At 48.0% G+C, this 18,190-nt stretch overlaps 1 protein-coding gene across 2 annotated transcripts in view; it reads left to right on the top strand.

The window, feature by feature from the left end:
* Nucleotides 1–18,190, top strand: part of GRIK4 (glutamate ionotropic receptor kainate type subunit 4) — a 104,558-nt gene that overhangs the window by 15,198 nt on the left and 71,170 nt on the right. For both annotated transcript variants that reach the window (XR_004309616.1, XM_015884046.2), the window contains exon 2: nucleotides 10,174–10,305. Coding sequence is in view for 1 of the 2 variants with exons in the window: in XM_015884046.2 (XP_015739532.1) it covers nucleotides 10,224–10,305 (82 nt within the window). In the remaining variant the exon portion in view is untranslated. The remainder of the gene's footprint in view (nucleotides 1–10,173; nucleotides 10,306–18,190) is intronic.

Raw genomic sequence — 18,190 nt, 5'->3', positions numbered from 1 at the left:
TTATGTAGAGCCCTGCCTGAAACCTTCGTACCCTTTCTGGAGGAATAGAATAGACGTCTACAGAAATTAACAGTGACTTTCAAGCAGAATAGATGATTAATGAGAATGTATTGCTCCTGATGGACAAATGAAGCACTTCCAGTTTTCTAGTGAGTGATATTGGACTTTCTTGTCTCCAGGAAATGATTCAGCCACTCAGACCTCGTTCTGAGCCCAGGGAGAGGTAAGGAGAGGGGAGAGGAGGGGAGAACTGCCCCCTCTCAGCTTGATTTATTATCCGACTCCTTTGTTACAAGACTTCCAGTCTTGTAAAATATTAAATACATCCTTATATTCAATATCACATTTTGAAACATTTCATGCCTCATTTGCTTCTGGAGTCAAGGACAACTTCACATTTTTCATGGCGCAAGGCCCAGATTTGTCTATTTATTTATTTTTAATCACTACATTTTTCTTTTCCTTTTTCTTTTCTTTTTTTTTTCCTTTACCTGTATCAATTCGGATTAAATCTTGGCAACCATAGCAACCTGTTCCTCTGGGTGGTTTCAGATCTCGGCAGTGGAGGTGCTTTTTTGGCTTGGCTGATCCCCATGGGATGCTGTGCCCATCCAGAGAGGATGGTGGGCAGTAGGGATTGTGATTTGGGGCTGGATGTTGAGCTCAGCTCTCCCTGACAGCATCACTTGTAAACAAAAGGCTGTTTTGTTGAAGGGCTCACGTGATGTAATGAGGAGGATTAAGTGGAATTTGCTGCCACATTTAAAGGAAGATGCATGTAACTCCCCTTAATTAGAAAGGACTCACTATTTGTCTTCCCCTTCATCTGTGTGGGAGCTTTTTTTGTTTATTGCTTCTCCTGGGAGGGATAAGCAGCTGAATCCTGATAGACAGGGCCACCACTGCACCTTCTGCATGCAGGTTGGGGTGGCAGCTGGGGGCACTGCACACCCAGTGCTGCAGCCTTGTAACTGGAATGTGAGAGCAGCCCCATTTCAGCTGTTCCACATTGGGTGCATCATATGGACCTCTGGTGTTGAGCTGTATGTGGGGTTGCTTTTTACACAGGGGTTCTGTGGAGGGAGAACTTGTCTGTGCTGGCGTGGGGGTTAGATGGACTCATAGAATCATTACAGTTGGAGAAGCCCCCTATGATCCCCAATCCCTGCCCACCCCCACCATGTGCACATTGGCTGTTTGAGATGTCACAGCTGATGCCCAAACAACTCTCAAGGGTGATAAACAAGCAGGTTTTCTCCAAAGCTTGTCTCTATATGGAGAACATCTATGACTTTGAATCAAAATAGCTTCAATGCCCTTTTAAAATGGAAGTATCAATAGGAGTCGGGGCCTTTATTAGTTCTTAACAATCCCACTAGGTGTTTATCTGCCTATTTAGGTGGCTGATATCCTTTTAAAGGCTGTCCCAGAAGTGCTTGAATCACTCCTGAAAATGGAACGGAGACTTCTAAATTACCCAGTTGCCTGCAAACGTTATCCATGGCATCGGCTTTTCCTAATGGCCACATCAATTAGAGAGAGCTCTTTGCATCATGCTGTCAGCAGACCCATGTGAATGGGGGGGAGCACAGGAGTTTCACTCAGGCTGCTTTTTTATGATCCCCACGCTTTGCAAATGGAACAAAATTTAGTGAAGGAACTTGTCTTTGTTCCCCTCCTTCCCATCCAGCAAACTAATTGAAAGCAACATGAATGTTAATGATGCATTTCGCATTTGGAAGTTAGAGGGGTGATTAATATATTGTAGACTGTATATTAACACCTTCTCAGGGGCATAATGAAGAGGAAATATGTGCTCTGAGGCGAGGCTGTTTATTTCGTGGCGTGTTTCCTGACTTCCACCATCCCTTTTTCTCATTGAAATATAAGCTTTCCAATCCAAAGGGTTTTGTTTCAAAGCATCATTTTAAATCAATCAATAAACTTTTATGTCTTAATCCCTCCTCTCCCCCCCCCCACGCTTTTGGTTGGAGAGCTGAAGCAAAGTGCATAAAGAGAATGGAGATGGGAGGCAGGAAGAGGTGGAGGATGATGTTGAAGGGCAGTGATGGGATGGATTCCTGAGCATGAAGCTGTCATCTCACTGTGTTTGTGGAAAATGGTCTTTTATTGGAGGGAAGGCTGATGGAAGTTGACCTGGTAGAGTCTAGGGAAGGCTTTTTTCCTTCTATGCCAACCTGTGAATGCCATCTGCCTATTGAGGGTCACTTGTGATGGAAGGCATATGGTTCTGTTGAGCACATCTGGTTGAGTACCCAGCTGTGCTCACTTGGAATCTTGGCATCCATTGAACTGCTCATAAACATGTAGGGTCAAAGACGTTGTAACCTGAGGGTGCCCTGTGAGCCCTGTATGGGAATGGCCCATTGACAGGTGTGTGTTTGCCTCTTGCTGAAGTCTCCTGGGCTTCCTGAGGACCACAGAAGGTGATGAGCATCTTGTGTTGGTTGTGTTGCTCATAGCAAGAAACTCTGGGAAATGACTGCTTAGCAAGATCTGCTGTAACGCCGTTGTTGGAGGTGGAAGTGTGTGGTTGTGGCTGGTTCTGTAACTCAGCTCAGAAAAGGAAGGGGACCACGCAAGTTATAACACATCTATAATTAAGTGCAATGAATGGCTATAAACCAACAAACACTTTGAAGTGTCGTTCTTGGCCACATCTGAATTATTTCTCTCCGTTGGCAGAATCGTTAAAGGAGGGGGAAAGCGTGTGTGTATCAATCCACTCTGCATGTTTGAAAGGGTTTTATTATTATTATTTTTTGATGAATGAAAATTGGAGCATGAGAATGGGTAGAAAGTCCCCGTGGGAAGGGCTGAGATCCTGTAGGCTGTAGGCAGCCTCTTATTAACAGCACTGGGCTCTGCCATTCCCACCAATGTGGAGATAAAGAGCAGCAGTTCTGATGCCCTTTTCCAGAAGGGGAGGGAGGAAGAAGTAACCCATAGTAATTAAGACTTGGCAAGCTCAGTGTTTATAGACTTTCTAAATATTGATGAATGGAAATGCGTTTTATTAATTAAAACACATTAAAATCCTTTTTCCTTTGGAACTTGACTACATTTTTCTCCTCCTTTGGCACACCCTGAGCTCTGTGGTTTCTCTCCCCCAAATTTTGATGGGCTCACATTAAGCTTCAAGCCGGCCTCTTGATTTCAACCTGCTCTTCTTGGCTCTGTCTCCCCACCTTAGAAGCAGTATCTTGTGTCCGTGTGGTTGATCACCACACCAACTTGCTGTGGCTTGGTTTTGTCTTCAATTACTTCCTTCTTTGAGTCCAATTTATCTTCTTATAGTAACGTAGCCCAGAAGATACAGCTGTGGGTTGCAGCAGTCCCATATGGGGTATGAGATTTAGAACGATGGTAGCAAGAACATTCTGGGAGAACCACGTCATCCTTCAGGATGGTGTAACAGAACAGTTTTATCCTTCTGTCATTTCCAGGCCAGCTGTGGTAGGAGGCAGAATTTACTGCTCCTCTTCCCTGGCAGTCAGGGCTGTTCCTCTGACCTTCTGCTCCAGCAGACGCTCAAACCTGGACATAAATCTGGGGTGCTGTTTCTCCCAGGCATCGTGGTGATCTCACTGCTGCCTTCTGCTCGCTGTTGAGTATCCATCTGTCTGCTCACCGCTGCTCTTGTGCTCGGATGCTAAGGATTTGGATCAGCGTGGTTATCTTTTTGCTTAGCTGGTTTGGGTTGGGACTGTCAGGGAGGGAGGGTTATGCTTGCACAGTGGCATGCTTGGTTGGCCTGAGTAAAACTTGATGCTTATAGGAGTGTGGATGATGGGCAGCTGGCTGGAGCTGGGTTACAATAGACTGGAATAAGGTGATGAAGGAAAATCTGGGTGTTGCCAAGGTGGTGATACCATCTTGGAAGCTAATGGATATTTCCTATAAGGAAGCCCTTTAGAGGAGGGAGAGGTACAGTCCTGTATCTCCAGCTGCTTGTGGTTGGATATTTGCTCTTTCATAGGCTTTGGCACTGTGGGTTGCCATCCTTCTCTGCTCTATAAGTGTCTGTACTGTGCTGGCCTGCTTGCCAGCTCTCCAAAGCCTGCGGGGATGACACATTCTAATGAATGGCTTTGCTCAATGATCTTGATGGGATCAGGTGGGATGATCCGATGACTGCCTCAGCAATTGAAGTGGGCTGGAATGGTCAGGCAGGAGCCATAACCGAGCTCTTATAGCACTTGGTGTATGGAAGTTTCCATACCTCCAAACTGTCGCAATCCATAAGCTTAAGTCCTCATCTTCAGTCTCTGTAGCAGGCAGCAAGAGCTGATTCCAGAGCAATAACTCAAGTGATAAGGAGTCCCCAGGGTCAGCTTAGAGATGGTCTGTATCTGGGCACTGGGCTGGCTGACTGAGCAGATACGGGCACAAGCCTGAATATCATGTTAGAAACCTCGATCCAAAAAGTTCAGTTTCAGAGACTCTTAAGATAATGAAGAAGGTCTGGATAAATGCTCTTTGAATGTGTTCTTGTAAAAAGGAAGAATCTGGCTTTGACTTTGTAGGCACGCTGCAGGAGAATGTAATCCACTGTACCCAAAGGAGCTGTTTCCGCTCTTCTCTCATCAAGGCACGCAAGGATTTTAAAGCCATCCAGGTTTGAGTGGGGCTGGAAAAGGAAAGAAGCTTGGGGGAGGCAGAAATGAAATCACAAATGTTCACAATAAAACGGTTACAGAGATGGAGGTGGACGGAGAAGATGATAGAATCAGCCTTCAGTCTCTGGAGACCAATAACTATTTGAGAACAGTTTCAGGCTGCTCTCAAGTCTTCTGTCTGTGTGCCACAAAGGCTGAAGTAAATCCACTGTGTTGGGGTTTGGTGGCAAACCCTGTGATTCCCACTCAGCCAAATGCTTGGGTGCCTTCCTCCTCCCTATCTGAGTGTTGTCTGAGCCCCAAAGCCAGGCAATGAAGTGAGCTGCAATGTGAGCACGTGTCTGGAGGTTGTGCTGGAGCAGGGCCAGGTGCATCTATTCACATCAAGCTTCTGTGTGCATATGTTCCCCAAATGGATGGGTTTTCCACCTGAATGCTGAGCTCTGTGTGCGTATGTATGGGAAGCTGGTTGGGTTTTTTATAATGAGATTTCATTTTTTCTTTGGTGTTTCTCATCCTAACTCTCAAACCTCCTTAGGGAGGGAGTGCGACCTTGTCAGCGTGTGCATATGTTTCTGTGCACTCTGAGAAAGAGTTGAAGGCATCTCCCCTCCATGCAGAGTCATTGCGATCCACCTTTGAATCAATGCTGGGGCTTCTAGGTAAGCATATGGTGTGACAGAGGAAGTGTTGCTGTAGCTCATTTGGGTAGATCCATACAGTCCCAAGGCAAGAAGACCCATTTTATAGATGGGAAACGGTGGGAAGAAGAGGCAGTGAGTTATTTAAAGATAAGGAACAGGGCAGTTGAAGAGCTAAAAGTGGATTTCTGGAGTCTCAATTCAGTAGACCAAACTACCACGCTGTGTGTTATCTTTTACACCAGTGCGTACCCAACCCACACAGCCTTCATCTCCATTGCTGTGTCAGACATTGCTGATGGGTGAACCCTGAAAACTGCAAGGCATTACCAAGATTTCCCTGGCTGTGAGTCTAAGAACGTCAGCCCTTTGGGTTTACCAACCTGAGCTGGGAGCCCCTGGGGAAGCACCTGTTATTTTTAGTGTCTCGTTTCTTAAGTGGATTCCCCTGCAGACTGCTGAGCTCTGATTTTGTGTCTCGCAGAGCCTAAAATGGGAAGGAAGACATGAAACTTGGGCATCTTGAGCATGTAGAGATCTGGGCTATGCTTTGCTGGGGTGTCTAGAGAATGTGTATGAGTCTCTGTCCTCTCTGTACTTTCTCCATGTTATTTCCTCCTTGTATTAGATGTTAGGGTGCATGTTTAGTGTGATTTGAGGAAGGGAACGTGCTCCAAATGCAGCTGGAAAAGTGCAGTTGGAGTTTTCCAGCCTCTGGGTTGTTTCTGGCTGGAGCTAATGATGATGGATGAGTCCTGCAGAGCTTTCTTCATCATGAGACCTCAAAGCCCTTCACTGGAGAGATCTGCAGTTTTATTCTCACCAAGTCCAGGTGGTGAAATGAATGTGTTAAGAGAGAAAACAGTTGATCCAAGCAGCAGTCCTGGGGATGAAAGCCCTTGGTGTGAGTCTTTGCCTTGCTTGGAGCCATTGCCCATCTATTCCTATGAGATGGAAGTTCCTGCAGTCCATGAGCACGAGGTCAGCTTGGCAATCTCCTCTATTTAGATAACACATGAACCCTCCCCTTTTCTGCTGAGCAGCACCATGTGTGGGTATCTCCTCTTGTAGGCTCAGGGCAGTGCTGTCATTCACGTTCCTTATGAACTTGGAGCTTTGCTCCCATTGCAGGGGTTCATTCCATCCCCCAGGAGCTGGTTAAATGCACCCACTGAAGTTATAGGGAGCTGGAGTTTGCCCCATAGCATGTTGGGCTGACAGCACCCTGAATGGCCCCAAATCCCAGCTGTGGGGAAATCTAATTAACATTTCCCAGCGTGCAGGAAAAAAAAAAGAGAAAGAGATGAAAAAAGACAAATTCCAAACAAAAAAGCCCCCCACAGAGTTCATCTGGCGGATGGGGTTACATTAAGCGAATGGAAATTAAAGGCTTTTCATAGAGATCTTCAGCGTAATTTGATGGAAGACTTTAATTATTTCAACGCGTCGAAGAAAAGGAGCTGGGAAGGATTGGGGAGTGCTCATAAAAATCTCTCTTTATAAAGTGCTTTGAGCCATTCTCAGGCTGAAAAGCTGCTGTCAGCTTAAGGAAGAGGGGATGGGCATTGGTGGAAGGCTGCGGTGGGTTTGGATCTATGGGATTTCGCAGCCAGAAGGCTCATCTTCCCTCTGGCACCCTGGGAGCTTGGGTAGCTCAAAGGTAGAGCAGCCACACTTGGATCTATGGGGTGTGAGCAGGGAGGCCCCATGTGGATCTGTGGGGCAGTAGCCCATGGGGAGCTTTATTCTCCTGCTGGGATGGCTGTTCTCTGGGTCATGGATGGCAGATGAACCTATTTATTTCCCTTTAGGTTTGGTGGCTGTAAAAGGAGCAGAACTGCTTTTTGGCCACAAAGTACTTTGTACAGGTTGAGGTGGTGGAGATTTCTTTGTTTGTGTGAGGCTGCATGGCTTTTAATTGCTATTGTTTGCTGATAGGGATAAATGGTGGGCATGGGGGAGGGATGAAATCCTGCATATAATTTTATCATCCCTATTTTTTTCCCAATTGCTTTCTACCTCAATGGATGTGAGGTGATGCCAGCCCTGCCCAAGGCTGTATCCTTCCTGTGCTCGTAGGCTGGAGGCTGGAGGTCACACTGCAAGACATCTGACTTAATTGCTTGTCTGGGTGAGGAATTGGGACGGGGACATATTGTTTTTACCCTGAAGCAATGAGGGCAGGAGTTGGTCAGGATGTGCTGCTGGAGGGGAGGAGATGGAGAGCACTGAGATTTTGCCTGCACCAATACCTCGTGGTAACGATTTACCTGCATTAATTACCCATTTTGCAGCAGAAAACATATTGTTCACGGCTTTGCATGGGTCGATCTTTCAGTTTAATTGAACTCTCATTTCAGCAGCCCTGGGGCAGATGTGTGGTTCCCTTCCCCCCACAGGTCACACAGCACATTCTCTGGCCCACAGTCACCTGTTGCAATGCTTTTCAGCCTCTTTCCTTCTCCTCAGCTCCTGAAGCTTTGAAAAGAAAAGCTTTGCAAAAGGCAGCAGCTCTCTGAAGGAATGGGGGAGGCTCTGCGAAGCCATTTGTTGATATTTCCCACCAGTTTTTCAGCATTCCTCGCTGCTCTGCAGCTGTTCAATGCATCGAGGACGGGCTCCAGCTTTTCTCGAGCCTCGTTTTCTCACCATCCATCGAGGGATGCGCAGAGAGATCCGTCAATGCTGAAGCCACCTCCAAAGTAGCATTTTGTTTGCGAGTCTGCTGCTGTAGAAGCAAAATAGGGTTATATGGGGACTGTGGGTTTGGAAAGTGAGGAGTTTGCTGGAGCAGACGTGGCACAAGCAGCAGTGCAGCTATGTCTCCTGATCACCCTTAGCAGGGCAGCTCTGGGTATGGCTTCAACTATCACTGCAGCAGCAGCAGTCACAGGAGGGATTTATTCTGCGATTCAGTGTTTTATTCTCCCTTTTGGCTCTTTGCTGTGCCAAGAATTCTTGTGTGGAAAGCTCGAGGTGTCAGGAAGACGTGGCAATAGCAACGGAGAGGAGTATTGTCGCTCGGTTGTTAAAAATGTATAAGCAGCTTCAGGAAGGCATTGCTGCTTCTGAGAGGGATATTGTCCTTAATTCTGCTTGGTATTTAAGAGACTTTTATCTCCTGAGAGAGCCCACAACTGTTTGTCGAGCCTTGATTTATTTCCTTCTGTATTTTCAAGGCTAAACGTGAAGAGAGAATTAAAGGGGGAGGGGGGAAAGAAGACAGCAAAACATGGCTGGCATTGGGCAGCCTGTGGTCCAGAGCTGGGCTATAAGGTCCTGCAGGGCTGCAGTGCTTTGAGAATGGAAGCCCTGATGCTTTGCTAAAGCAGCAGCATCTGCTCCCTGCTCTCTTTCTCATCCTTGTGTTCCACTCTTTGTCCCTGCTGCTCGGTGGCTCGTGCACGTTGCTGGCGTGTCCTGTGAGCACCTCCATCACCAGATGGTCCCTTGTAGGGCAGTGGGAGGCTGTGCAGTGCTGCTGTTTGCTGAGCACAAGGTGTGCTGCTATTGCCAGCAGCTGTCCCTTGGGTTAGAGCTCACAAAACCACGTGCTGGGAAGTTGTTCTGAGCAGTGGATAATGCTGAGGTGAAGGCAGCCTCCCTCTGTGCTCCACGTTCCAGGTAATTACAGCCCCGCCACTCACAGAACAGGGCACAGTGGGTGCCCCGTGTTTGTTATTTGCTTTTGCTATTAACTCCATGCTGGCAATGCAAAGGCAGCTGCGTGCCTGCAGACTGCGTGTTTCACCTCTTTGCCACATCAAACTGCAGACAGGAGCAGCTTTTTGTCCTGGGTCTGTGTGCTGGCTGTGCTGCATTGGGATCAGTGTGTGGGGTGCACACTATGATGTTCTCCCTCTACCTTTCCCATAAGGCTGCTGCCCTAAAGATGCAGCTATAACCCTTGCCCATTCATTTTAAGGCAGCTCAGCACATTGGGGCTTTGGGCTCTTTGTGCTCTGTATGGCCCCAGAGCCGTATTTGCAGGTGGGTAAGTGCAGCTCCTGCTGCTTTGCCAATAGCTCGGAAAGTTCTGCAATAACTGCTTCGAAGTGCTCAAATGATATGTTGCTCCACAGTCTGACTCTGCTGCTGCCAACGCTTCCGAGCAACCAATTTACCACGCACTTCACCTTTTTGGGCTTTTCCCTGGTAAGCATTGCTCTGTGACTCCCACTGAAAAGAGAAAATTGCCATTGCCCTTTGCAGGGGTGGGGTAATGACTTCCAGGTGGGATCGAGCAGCTCCTGCTGCTTTAACATGTGCTGAGCAGGAAAGCAGAGCACACTTGGCATGCCCAGCTAACACCTGAGTGTGAGGATCCCTGGTTTTCTTATATGTGATAGCAGAGGAGCTTGGATTTCCTATAGTGATGTGGTGCAGGAGGGTGAGTGTGGGCTCAACCTGCTCTTTGTTCCATCAATGCTGGGTTGGAATGGCCCCTCTGGGTCTTCTGTTGTTGGGAAGGAAATGGGGCTGGAGCAGCATGAGGAGCTCCTGTCCTGGTCACTCTCTGACTCTCATCCCTTAACTCGTGTTGTGGTATGAGTGTGTTTGGTCCTGTCCCAAACCCAGTAAGTTGCAGGTTGCTTTAAATTTAAAAGGAAAAATATATATATATATATATATACGAGGAATGAAATAAGATGTGACTCAGTATTGATTTCCATTTGTTTTTGTGGAAATGCTACCAATGCCAAGATGAAATATTTGGATTTTTCCTTGTGTTTCTCTCCCATATTTTGCTAGAAGCCGATTGCCCAATTTGACTCCAATTCCCAACCAATTCATGGTCTGTCAATTGCTCCCTCCTCCCAGTGGGTCCTTATTGTGGCTCCAGCACACCATCATCACTCCATGGTGCTAACAGTGCTGTGCTCTCCCCACAGAGTGATGTCATGCCCAGACCACCATTGGGCTCCATGAGGATTTATGGAAGATGCCCCGTGTATGGGCGCCTCTGGTGCTCCTTCTGCTGTGGCTGATGAGGACGGCTGCCAGCCCACACGCCCTGCGGATCGGTGAGTGCCACTTCTTCCCATTGCTTGAGCTCTTATTATGTTGCAAATGAAATCTATTGGGGTTTTATGGTGGTTTTTTTTGGGTGAGCGTACACGTTTGCATCGATTTTTATGGCGGTAATGTTTCCTGATGGGAAACTCTTTCTGTGTTAAAATGGGAAGTGAATGCTGCTCCTGGGGGAGGCGCTGAGAGATGGAGCTCCCCCCCCACCCCATCTCACCCCCCTTGAGCTCTGCAAAGAAAGAAGTGATTTTGGTTGCAAATGTATTTGTCCCCACGTTGGTGAGAGAGGAGCGTTTGAGCCCGAACTGAGCGTCCCATAAGAACATTAATAACTCAAAGCTGCTCCATTTGTAACCGAGTCCCAGGCATTGCTTCTCCTCTGGGCTTTATTAAAAAGTGCTCAGGAAGAGGCGCTGTCATCTCTGCTTCTGCCTGCATGGATTAGGGAAAAGAAATGCATCCAGAAACCTCGTAATGAAACTTGCTGTTGGGAAGGATCTGCCTCTCCTGGCTGTTCTCCGGAGCTATCAGCTGTTCTTTTAACTCTTTGTTGCAGATAAGCTAATCTCTTCCTGTCTGCATTTGCAGCTTTCACAGGTGATGCATGAAGTAAAATTACTTCTCCCCTTTGCTAGCAGAGCTCAGAGCGGCTCAGAAACACAACCAGGCTGTTAGACAACCCCTGCCTTTATGGTGCTTGGGGAGCATTGGGGTTGCATCTCACGTTGGTGGGAGGTCCTCCTCCTGGGGTGAGGATGGGCAGTGTGTTATGAGGGAGTCGTAGGAGGAGGATGGGTGGATGTTACATTGAAGGATGGGGATGGATGGGATGTTATGATTTGAAGGACAGGGATGGATGGGTTGTTATGAGGATATTGAAGGATGGGGATGGACAGGATGTTATGAGGATATTGAAGGATGAGGATGGCTGGGAGGTTGTAGGTGAAATCTCCCTCGTGGCACTGATGCTGAGGAGCTGAAGTGGCTGCCCTCCTGCACTGGAGAGGAATGAGGAGGTGTTTCTAAGAGCTGAGACGTGGGAGGGGGATCTGCCTGCCATGGCTGCTTTTGTCTTCTGTGCTGCTTTCCCCAACTGGCTAAAGGAAATGTTAATGCTCCAGTGCTTTACACCTCACACCCTGGGCAGCTCTTGGTGGGTTCAGCCACTCAGGTGTTTGGAATGGAGATCTTTTGCTTTCATGGGGTGAAAGCAGTCCTAGCAAGAGCTGCTCTGTCATTCCTTTCATTATTTTTTCATATATCTTATATATATATGAATAAAAAAGTCAATTACGTGAATGAAAGATACTTGGTTCCCTGCCCAAACAGCTGCCAGAATAAATTCCAGCCCTGAGCCCAAGCCAGACCTGTGCAGAAAGCCCTGGTGCAGCAGGAGCCCTGTGATCAAGCATGCTTTGCAGGTCCCTGCATGGCCCTGCCCCGGGCTCTGCCTGCAGGCAGCCAAGGAAGGATGGATTTCCTATGCTCTGAGTGGGTTTGGCTTTTCTGGATGATATCCATAGAGCTGCAGACTGTGCTTGCTGGCTGCAATGTGCATCAGGGGGACAAAAGAGAATAACTATGATCCATGCCTGAAATAGCAGCAGGTGGAAAAGTGGGTGCCCCCAGCCTGGATTCTGCTGGTTGTTGGGAAAGTCCAAGGGCAGGTTGAGGGAGCAGCCTTCCCCAGAGCCCTTTGTTGGGTGCTCCCTATGGGGAGGAGATGTGCACGGGGCAGGACCGTACAGTCATAGAATGGGAAGGGATCCATAAGGATTGCTGCGTCCAGCTCCTGGCTCTGCACAGGACCACCCCAAAAGCAGATCGTGGTCAGCAGAAATAGAAGGCACATTCCTTCCCATGCCTTTAGCATCCTTGCCTGCTGCTCAGGAGCACTCAGCTCCACAAAGCAGAGAGGCAGATGCTTGTGGATCAGCACAGAGAGTGCAGGAGGGCAGGTGAGTTTCCCCAAAGATGCTGCTAATGAATTCCCTGTGCACCTCCAGACACTGTAGGGGTTTGGAGAAACTAAGTGGGGCTTGATGTGAAAATGATGGCTGAATGTCAATTCTGCTGTGGAAACCAATTTGGGAGCTGGATAGGGCTAGAAGAATTAAGATAGTTAAGTGGAAATAAGTCTACTTGGTAGAGATGAAATAAGGTTTAAATGAGTGAAATTATCTGCGGATTTACCCTTGTTGGAGTACTGCCTTATTTAATAAACTGGGTTTTTATCAGCTGGAAGAGAAGCTCAGCCTATGTGCACAGGGTGAAGGGAAGGGACCATCTGTACCACCATCCTCCAGAGTGCATCCATGAGAGCAGAGGGGATGGTTTGCCCATGAGGGCTTTGTGAGGATGTTGTTTACTGCTTGGTACGTGCTGTGGCCTTTGTTCAAGCTTCTTGGGTACTTCTTTTCCTGATAGAATAGAAGGAAGGTTAATGCAGTATCTCCTCTGGGTACTGCGTGTCCCTGGATGGCTGTTCCAGCACAGGGCTATGCAATGTATTGTGCTTCCTGGGATGGATGGAGTCAGATCTCCTCTTAAGCAATACATAGGAGCACTGGGAAAGAACCTCTCTGTTGTCAGGAGGAGGGGAAGAGAGAGTGCTGCAAACCTTGAGGGCTGTGATTTCATTATGAAGGGAATCTAGTAATTATTAATGCGCCCTGATGATCTCCTTCTGCAAGAGCAGGTCTACTGCAAAAGAGCAGCCAGGTGCTCCCAGCTAACAGTAGCTGGCCTCAATGCAGATGTCACCTGTCACCTCACATGTGTTTCTGACCCGTCTCTCTTCAGCAATAGTCATAAAAGCATGACTGCTCCAGATGCTCCTGAATTGTCCATGGAGGGAAGGACCTGATCTCAGCCAGAGCCATCAGCTCTCAGCCCTGTAGAACTCTGCTGTGTGCTGCTGGAGCTGGAACCAGGGCATGAAAGCTTGCAGCATGCAGCAGGGCAGACAGAGAGGGTCAGAATGAGAGGTACAGAGGGCTGATGGACAAGGGTAAACGTAGTAGAACACCTGCTGTCTGCTAATGCTGGGTGCTCATGCATCCTGTGCTGCTGCACTTGTGTTCAGGGAGGGAGCTAGAGCAGGGTTGGAGGGAGGGGGCTCATTGCACATGCATTTCTCCTTGTTTTGGGGTTGCTGCAGCACATAGCAGATGCTGGGGTTGATTGGCATGTGCTGTGTCCTCTGGGATTATTCCTGCTTTCATATCATAGAGGTGCAGTCAGGATGAATGCCTGAGATCTCGCCCTAGGCTCATCCCACGTGAGCTTAAGTCTTCTGTGATGTTCCTGCCAACCCCAAGGGATAACGTAGACTGAAAACTCACAGTGTAGTGTCACTTTGGGTTTGTCTGAGGATCTCCTTCCCAGCCCCCATTTTTGTGGTTGTGCTTGGGTAAGACAAACCCACCAACCTGCCCCATCTCATTGCTATGTAGAGGCCCAGCTGTGCAGGTCTATGGCAGGAGCTCGGGGACCAACAAGCAGTGCCCCAAGCTCCCAATGGAACTCCCCCATAGTCACCAGCATTTGGGGTGATGCTGTGGGATAGCTGCAAGCGTTGTGTTTGTCCAGCTTGGCATGGCTGAGGAGCATCACCGGGGTGGGATGTAGGGCTGAGCAATTGGGTTTTGGAGCAGAAAGCTTGTTATCATAGTAATGGCTGTGGTTTGATGCCTGCTCTGCTCTCCCGCGTTTAAATCCCATGGAGCATCTCATTAGAAACAAATGATGCCTCAGGCAAGTGGAGCTGTAGAAAAGTAATCTTTATTAAGCACCCTCAGCGGTCAGAGTTGCTTGATGAGCTCCAGAGTTTTATTTGCAGGAGGTTTGGGTTGTCATTCAACAGGAAGGAGCTTTGAACTCCCTCCCTTCCCTGTCTCTAGGTTACTGTTTTCTATTTCTGTGCCGTTTCAGTCCCAACATCCCTGCAGATACTGCTGGAGGAGTTGTTGATAGTGGGAGCAAAATGAATGGACCAGCTGTGAGTAATCAGGGACATGTGGAAGGGGATAAGCCCAGAGAACACGAGGGAGAAGAAGGTGTCTGTGCTGGGTGGGTTGGCTCTGGGCTGACATGGAGGCAGCCCCATCCTTGCTGTGCACTTGGGTGATATCAGGGCATCTCAGGGTAGAAAAGGAGGGAGAAAAATTAATCCATGGCCACTGTGCTTGGCTTTATGAAAAGGAAATGAAATGAAAGCAGGAGACCCAAAGTTCATCTCGTCCGCCTTGTCAGGCATGCAGAGCTGACACAGCAATGGGCTCATTACAGGCTCCTGTGTAAATACAGGCTCTTTGCTATCTTTTTTTTTCTCCCATAACATGTCTCATTTACTTGATGGTCTGTAATAGCTGTGGAGGAGCAGGCAGTGCTGAGCAGGTAGCAGCCCCTTGGCCACCTCAGCAGCAGGAGCTGCAGGCTGATGGAATGGGGAGTTCTCCACAGCCCTACTGCAATCCCTTCTCCACCCCATGGCCTTAAACCTTTGGGTTTGGGTGAAAAGCTGGAGCAGGGATGCTTTCTAACACGAGAAGGTGCCCAGTCTGCAGCCGGCATCTGCAGGGCTGGTGCAACAGGTTGCTGTCTGCCTGTTTTCTTTCATTATCATTATTACTTTGCAGCTGTAAAGGGATAGCAAAGCACTCTGCATACAGCAGTGCAGGCAGTGATGGGGCTGTGCTCTGTATTTGCTCTGCTCGCTCAGCTCAGTGCAGACTTCCAGATGCAGAATGCAGTGAAGTGCAAGCATTACTTTTTCTTTCACCTCATTTATTTCTTTCCTTATTTTCCATTTCTGATTCTAATCTCCAGCCGTGGGATCTGGGCCCTTTGGATTGGCTGTAACATACGGCCACGTTCAGACGAAATACAGGACTGGGGTCTTTCCCTGTACAGAACATCTTTCCCTGGGTGATAAATCTGAAGGCATTCAGTTAAAAGCTGAGGGCTTTGGAAGTGTGAAGGAGAAAAAAATAAAGCTTTACTTTTATGTGTTTTTCTAGCTGGGAAATGGAGGTGTGAGCACTGAGACCGGGTGGTTCCTTGCTGTGCAGAAGAGATTGTATTGGAGAGCAGTGGGGGTTGGCTGCTGTGAGAGGGCATAGGGCTGAGCTCCTCGCTGCCTTTATGCCTTATCCCTATAAGCCTGGGCATGACACATGCCTGGTTTGGATTTCAGCCTCAGCCAGCTAATGTGCTGTCTGAGCTACGGTGGAAATAGCAAGTAATTATTTACTTACTTGGGTGCAATTCGGCTGCGCAAGAGCTTCATTAGAACAGCCAGCCTGGGTGATTAGTGAAGGAGGATTATTCTATTTCCCGTGCCACTTGGTCTTCTAATTTGGTGGGCCTGGGTTGTGCCCTTTGTAGGAGCCCTGAACGGGGCTGTGAGAGCAGAAGTTGCTGTACCACGTTCCCCTTTCCCCATATCAATCCTCAGCATCCCTCTGATCCCACTTTGTGCTGTATTCCCATGAGAGCTGGAGAAGGCAGCACCTCTCTTACAGGCCAGCGTGATTCCATTCTCATGGCTTTGGTGATGATCCCCTTCACCATGATGCTCCTCTCTGAGGAGCTCTTCCCTTCAGGGTTTCACAGGTCCCAAATCACATTTTATCTGTATTAAATTAAAGCTCTCCCAATGGCTGGAGGTCTGTGTGTCCTGTGTTTAGCTTTGGTGTGGTTGTAGCTCTGCTGCCTGCTTTGCTGCATGGTTGACCCTCTATGGCTCAGGGTAGGGATGCTAGACACGAGTCTTCAAGCTCTGAGCTGCATCCTCACAGCAGGGAGCACCAACTGGAGCTGCCTGGCAGCCCTGAGCACCAACACAGCTTGGCAGTGCTCCCTAAGGCCCTGTGCATGGTCAGAAGCTTTGAAGGTGCCATAGGCAGCTGACGGTGTTGCAGTGGAAGCAGTGCTGCCCTGAGGCTCCCATTGCTTCCCCTCCTGCTGCCAGGTGCTCGGCAGCCAATAAATATTTTGCTCACAACTCACTGGAGGTGGCACCTAACCAGCTGTGCTCCCACTTGGTATGGCAGGAGATTTATTCAGTTGTCCATTTATAGCTTATTATTTTCTTCTTTCTTCCCCCCTCCCAAACTTAATAGCAGTTTACTACCCACCAGGGTATACATTTTCTTCTGATTAAGTGCCATTTAGCCACTGGCTGCTTGCTCATTTTGCTTTTATAGACACATTTACAGCGGCACAGACAGAGGCACCAGCGCTAGGAGCAAGGGTAAGGAGAACGGAGAGCTGCAGTGCCTTGATTAGATTGGATTCTAATAAAGTTTGCAGCTGAGCTGCATCACATCCATGTCTTGAGGCGATGATGCTCCGACCTGGTGGGGTCCGGCTGCATTCAGCCCACAAAGCCCTGACCATAAGGGCTGGATGGTTTCTGCTTTGCTCCAAGCGGGTCTCTGCAGAGCGCAAAGCGATTTCCCAGCTTTCAGCAGCTGCTAATTAGTTGCAGATGATGAGATAATTTATAAAAATTAGGAACGATTTTCTTCATTGCGCTAATATCGCTTGGCAATAAAACGGCTCTTCTAAAAGGGTGCCTTTGCTCTAATGTGGGGATCAAGGCTAGAAAGAAATACACGAGAAAGAAATACATGTTGAACATGAGAGCGTAAAGCAATCTGTCTGCTTGGGATGGGGCTGCAGCTTTCAGGCAGGGCTGGGCTCAGCAATGGGGTGAAAGCAATCTGTGTCCTAAAACAGCCCTGAGGTCGTGGTGAGCATGTCCTTGAAGGATGGTGGATTCCCCATCCCTGCTGGCATTTATAAGACATGTGGATGGGATGATTAGGAACGTGGTTCATTGGTGGACTTGGGGTATCATGTCATGGTTGGACTTGGAATGTTGCATTGTGGTTTGGACTTGATGATCCTAAGAGTCTCTTCCATTCTATGAGATTCTATGGTGGTTTCAGTCACCAGGGGGTTGATATATGGAGCTCAGGGGACGTTCTGTGCGCAGAAAGTTTTCATGTTTTAAGGCTTTGGTCAAGCACATAGAAGAGAAAAGCACTTAAGGAGTTATTAAGTATCTAACCAACACCGGTTTCTGAAGTTCCCTAACCTGAGAGTAGCTGAAGGCTGGGAAGCTATTAGCAAGAGTTATTGGATGGACTTTGGGTTTGACGGTAACATTTGTTCTCACGGGCTGGATGTGAAGCAGAGACACAGAGAAAATGAAAGGAGTTGCCTGTGGCAAGCTCTCAAATGAGCACCTGCATTTCCCAAGTCTGTTGTGCTGGGAAGGGCTGTGCTGGGGGAGAGGGATGGGCAGGAATCATTGGGTGCAATGAATGCATGGCTGCACTGCCAGGAAATCAATCCCAGGTGTTGTAGAAGCAGAATTGCTTTAAACTGAAGTTCAGGTGGTTTTTTGGGTTGTTTTGTGTGTGTTTGTATATGTGAAAAACCTTCTCCTGTCTGCAGTTCCACGTTCATTTCTTGCTTTTAATGCCATCCTTAAATATCTCCTTCATCTCTAAGTGATTTTCTTTTGCACTTTACACCGGAGCTATCTTGCTCTCCCCATCTCTCCCTGCATCACATTTAGTTGCTGCTTTTCTAGGAATGCTGCTACGCTCCTTCAGCCTCTATGTAGATGTTGATACATCATTCTTGCCAGCGTTTTATTCGCCTCCCTTGGATCTGTACTAATTTAAACACCTGGTTTATAGCTGTGGGTGCCTGGCTTTATCTTCCTGTGTATACATGAAGCACTGTGAGCACAACCTGAGCAAGACTCCATTAGGAGGAGTTATGTCCTGGCCCAATCTTTCCCGTGATAAGCCTTTGAATCATTCCTTATTGCATGTCCTTTTGCAATTCAGTCTCTCTTCAGCC

The sequence above is a fragment of the Coturnix japonica genome, chromosome 24 (assembly GCF_001577835.2).
Source record: "Coturnix japonica isolate 7356 chromosome 24, Coturnix japonica 2.1, whole genome shotgun sequence".
Taxonomy (NCBI): domain Eukaryota; kingdom Metazoa; phylum Chordata; class Aves; order Galliformes; family Phasianidae; genus Coturnix; species Coturnix japonica.
This window is presented reverse-complemented; position numbering and strand designations above follow the sequence as displayed.